The sequence below is a fragment of the Lampetra fluviatilis genome, unplaced genomic scaffold, assembly GCF_964198595.1.
Source record: "Lampetra fluviatilis unplaced genomic scaffold, kcLamFluv1.1 SCAFFOLD_850, whole genome shotgun sequence".
Lineage (NCBI taxonomy): Eukaryota > Metazoa > Chordata > Hyperoartia > Petromyzontiformes > Petromyzontidae > Lampetra > Lampetra fluviatilis.
Window position 1 is genome coordinate 37,387 of NW_027620775.1, and position 6,000 is coordinate 43,386.

General features: G+C 51.2%; 1 protein-coding gene across 1 annotated transcript in view; it reads right to left on the reverse strand.

Moving 5' to 3' along the window:
• PRPF19 (pre-mRNA processing factor 19) overlaps positions 1-3,156 on the reverse strand; it is a gene marked incomplete at its 5' end in the record, with an annotated part of 34,789 nt that extends 31,633 nt beyond the window's left edge. Inside the window, 2 exons of the mRNA XM_078884876.1 lie at positions 688-763; positions 3,082-3,156. Coding sequence (XP_078741002.1) covers positions 688-763; positions 3,082-3,156 — 151 coding nt within the window. The remainder of the gene's footprint in view (positions 1-687; positions 764-3,081) is intronic.
• Between the last annotated feature and the right edge of the window lie 2,844 nt (positions 3,157-6,000).

Genomic DNA, 6,000 nt, shown 5'->3' on the forward strand with positions numbered 1-6,000 from the left:
GAGTGGGTGAGTGGTGAGTGAGTGGTGAGCGAGTGGGTGAGTGGGTGGGTGAGTGGGTGGTGAGCGAGTGGGTGAGTGAGTGGGTGAGTGAGTGAGCGAGTGGGTGAGTGAGTGGGTGAGTGAGTGGGTGAGCGAGTGGGTGAGTGAGTGGGTGAGTGGGTGGGTGAGTGGGTGGTGAGCGAGTGGGTGAGTGAGTGGGTGAGTGAGTGAGCGAGTGGGTGAGTGAGTGGGTGAGTGAGTGGGTGAGCGAGTGGGTGAGTGAGTGGGTGAGTGAGTGAGTGAACGAGTGGTGAGCGAGTGGGTGAGCGAGTGGGTGAGTGGGTGAGTGAGTGGGTGAGTGGTGAGCGAGTGAGTGAGTGAGCGAGTGGTGAGCGAGTGGGTGAGTGAGTGGGTGAGTGGTAAGTGAGCGAGTGGGTGAGTGAGTGAGTGATTGGGTGAGTGGGTGAGTGAGTGGGTGAGTGGTAAGTGAGTGGGTGAGTGAGCGAGTGGGTGAGTGGTGAGTGAGTGAGTGAGCGAGTGGTGAGCGAGTGGTGAGTGGGTGAGCGAGTGAGTGAGTGGGTGAGTGGGTGAGTGAGTGGGTGACTGAGTGAGTGGGTGAGTGAGTGATTGGGTGAGTGGGTGAGTGAGTGGGTGAGTGAGCGAGTGGGTGAGCGAGCGAGTGGTGAGCGAGTGGTGAGTGACGCTCACCAGTGAGCACGCGGTTTGTATCGGTGGGGCACAGATCCATGGCGAGGATGCCGGGGACGCTGGCGCTGTGCAGACCCTGCACACAACCACAACCACAACAATCACCACCACCATCAATACTGTGCAGACCCTGCACGCCACAACAACAACAACCACAACAACCACCACCACAACCACCACCACCACCATCAATACTGTGCAGACCCTGCACACAACAACAACCACCACCACCACAATCACCACCACCATCAATACTACAACCACAACAATCACCACCACCACCATCAATACAACCACCACCACCACAACCACCACCACTATCAATACAACCACCACCACCACCACAACCACCACCACCATCAATACAACCACCACCACCACAACCACCACCACCACCATCAATACAACCACCACCACCACAACCACCACCACCACCATCAATAACCACAACCACCATCAAAACTACAACCACCACCACCATCAATACTACAACCACAACCATCAATACTATAACCACCACAACCACCATCAAAACTACAACCACCACCACCATCATGACTACAAACACCACCACCATCACTACAAACACCACCACAACCACCATCGAATCTACAACCACCACCACAACCACATCTCCCCTACGAGACATCTCCTTTAGCAGTGGCAAAATCTAGTAGTAGGTTTTGACCCTTTTAAACTGGTACAAAACTGACGCCTTTATACAAGGCATCGTGTTTGCAATAACCACAACACAAGCAGTCAAAATGCAAACAAAAACAACTCTGATGATGATGATGATAATGATATGCACTGTCCTTGAAGTTGATTGGTCCACACCCGAGACGGCTTTCCTTAGAGCCTAGTCTCACATGGTGTTGGACCAGATGACGCCAAAAGGCGCACAACTCAAAGACAATGCACCATTAGAGTATGAGAGCTCGGGGTTAAGCATTTACACCATTGGAACCTCATTTGCCAGTAAAAAACATGATAATTGTTTTTTTACCCTTCTATCTGGCAACAAAACTGACACCTTTTTTACAAGGAGTCATGTTTGCATTGAGCACAATACCTGCAGTCATAATGCAAACAAAACAACACACAACTCTGATGATGATATATTATCATCATCATCAGAGTTGCTTCTTTTTGTTTGCATTTTGACTGCTTGTGTTGTGGCTATTGCAAACACGATGCCTTGTTGTATAAAGGTGTCAGTTTTTGTACCAGTTTAAAGGGTAAAACCCTATTACTATATTTTGCCACTGCTAAAGGAGATGTCTCGTAGTGTAAATGCTTAACCCCGAGCTCTCATACTCTGATGGCGCGCTGTCTTTGAGTTGTGCGCCTTTTGGCGTCATCTGGTCCAACACCAAGTGAGACTAGGCTCTAAGGAAAGCTGTCTCGGGTGTGGACCAATCAACTTCAAGGACAGTGCATATCATTACCATCATCATCATCAGAGTTGTTTCTTTTTGTTTGCATTTTGACTGCTTGTGTTGTGGCTATTGCAAACACGATGCCTTGTTGTATAAAGGTGTCGGTTTTTGTACCAGTTTAAAGGGTAAAAACCTACTACTACGAATAATGCTCTTTGGATCTTGCGTTAAAGTCACGTAGGTGTCAAATAAAATAATAAAATAACATTTTGAATAACGCTGGAAATGAAAGCCTGCAACGTGTTAAAACTGGTCCCCATTTCGCTTTCAAATTTCATTTCACCATCACCACCACCACCACCATCTTGACTGCTTGTGTTGTGGCTATTGCAAACACGATGCCTTGTTGTATAAAGGTGTCGGTTTTTGTACCAGTTGAAGAGGGTAAAAACCTACTACCACATCTCCCCTCTCAGTTTTTTTGTCGGTAAAGTCACGTAGCTTCAAAAATAAATGAAAAAAACAGCTCAATTGAATCGGCTGGAACCATCACAACTAAACTACTGTGTCCCCCCCCCCCCCTCATCATACCACGTCTCCCCCCCCCCCCCTCATCATACCACGTCTCCCCCCCCCCCTCATCATACCACGTCTCCCCCCCCCCCCTCATCATACCACGTCTCCCCCCCCCCCCTCATCATACCACGTCTCCCCCCCCCCCCTCATCATACCACGTCTCCCCCCCCCCCCTCATCATACCACGTCTCCCCCCCCCCCCCTCATCATACCACGTCTCCCCCCCCCCCCCTCATCATACCACGTCTCCCCCCCCCCCCCCTCATCATACCACGTCTCCCCCCCCCCCTCATCATACCACGTCTCCCCCCCCCCCTCTTCATACCACGTCTCCCCCCCCCCCTCATCATACCACGTGTCCCCCCCCCCCCCTCATCATACCACGTCTCCCCCCCCCCCCCTCATCATACCACGTCTCCCCCCCCCCCCCTCATCATACCACGTGGGAGGCCGTGGGTTGATATTTGCCGAGCTCCTCAGCACGAACCAACTCCTCTGGGACAACCTTGCCCCTCTGTGGAGACACACGCAGTGAGACGAACACACACGCGGTGAGACACACACGGTGAGACACACACGGTGAGACACACGCGGTGAGACACACACGGTGAGACACACACGGTGAGACACACACACGGTGAGACACACACGGTGAGACACACACAGTGAGACACACACGGTGAGACACACACAGTGAGACACACACAGTGAGACACACACGGTGAGACACACACACAGTGAGACACACACACATAGTGAGACACACGGTGACACACACAGTGAGACACACACAGTGAGACACACACACACAGTGAGACACACACAGTGAGACACACACACACAGTGAGACACACACACACAGTGAGACACACACACACAGTGAGACACACACACACAGTGAGACACACACACAGTGAGACACACAACAGACAGAGACACACACGGTGAGACACACGGTGAGACACACACGGTGAGACACACACGGTGAGACACACACAGTGAGACACACACAGTGAGACACACAGTGAGACACACACGGTGAGACACACACGGTGAGACACACACACAGTGAGACACACACACAGTGAGACACACACAGTGAGACACACACACAGTGAGACACACACACAGTGAGACACACACAGTGAGACACACACACAATGAGACACACACGGTGAGACACACACACGGTGAGACACACACGGTGAGACACACACACACAGTGAGACACACACACACAGTGAGACACACACACACAGTGAGACACACACACACAGTGAGACACACACACACAGTGAGACACACACACACAGTGAGACACACACACACAGTGAGACACACACACACAGTGAGACACACACAGTGAGACACACACACACACAGTGAGACACACACACACGGTGAGACACACACACACAGTGAGACACACACACACAGTGAGACACACACACACAGTGAGACACACACACAGTGAGACACACACACACACAGTGACACACACACACAGTGAGACACACACAGTGAGACACACACAGTGAGACACACACACACACAGTGACACACACACACAGTGAGACACACACAGTGAGACACACACAGTGAGACACACACAGTGAGACACACACACACAGTGAGACACACACACACACAGTGAGACACACACACACGGTGAGACACACACACACAGTGAGACACACACACACAGTGAGACACACACACACAGTGAGACACACACACACGGTGAGACACACACAGTGAGACACACACAGTGAGACACACACAGTGAGACACACACAGTGAGACACACACAGTGAGACACACACACAGTGAGACACACACAGTGACACACACACGGTGAGACACACACACAGTGAGACACACACACACAGTGAGACACACACACACAGTGAGACACACACACACAGTGAGACACACACACACAGTGAGACACACACAGTGAGACACACACACACAGTGAGACACACACAGTGAGACACACACAGTGAGACACACACAGTGAGACACACACAGTGAGACACACACACACGGTGAGACACACACAGTGAGACACACACACACAGTGAGACACACACACACAGTGAGACACACACACACAGTGAGACACACACACAGTGAGACACACACAGTGAGACACACACAGTGAGACACACACAGTGAGACACACACAGTGAGACACACACACACAGTGAGACACACACACACAGTGAGACACACACACACAGTGAGACACACACAGTGAGACACACACAGTGAGACACACACACACAGTGAGACACACACACAGTGAGACACACACACAGTGAGACACACACAGTGAGACACACACAGTGAGACACACACAGTGAGACACACACAGTGAGACACACACAGTGAGACACACACACACGGTGACACACACACAGTGACAGTGAGACACACACACAGTGAGACACACACAGTGAGACACACACAGTGAGACACACACAGTGAGACACACACGGTGAGACACACACACAGTGAGACACACACACACAGTGAGACACACACACACAGTGAGACACACACAGTGAGACACACACACAGTGAGACACACACAGTGAGACACACACACAGTGAGACACACACACACAGTGAGACACACACACAGTGAGACACACACAGTGAGACACACACACAGTGAGACACACACAGTGAGACACACACACAGTGAGACACACACAGTGAGACACACACACAGTGAGACACACACAGTGAGACACACACACAGTGAGACACACACAGTGAGACACACACACAGTGAGACACACACACACGGTGAGACACACACAGTGAGACACACACAGTGAGACACACACACAGTGAGACACACACACACAGTGAGACACACACAGTGAGACACACACAGCGAGACACACACGGTGAGACACACACAGTGAGACACACACACACAGTGAGACACACACAGTGAGACACACACACAGTGAGACACACACACACGGTGAGACACACACAGTGAGACACACACACAGTGAGACACACACACACGGTGAGACACACACAGTGAGACACACACAGTGAGACACACACAGTGAGACACACACACAGTGAGACACACACAGTGAGACACACACACAGTGAGACACACACGGTGAGACACACACAGTGAGACACACACACACAGTGAGACACACACAGTGAGACACACACACAGTGAGACACACACGGTGAGACACACACAGTGAGACACACACACAGTGAGACACACACACAGTGAGACACACACACAGTGAGACACACACACAGTGAGACACACACACAGTGAGACACACACACAGTGAGACACACACACAGTGAGACA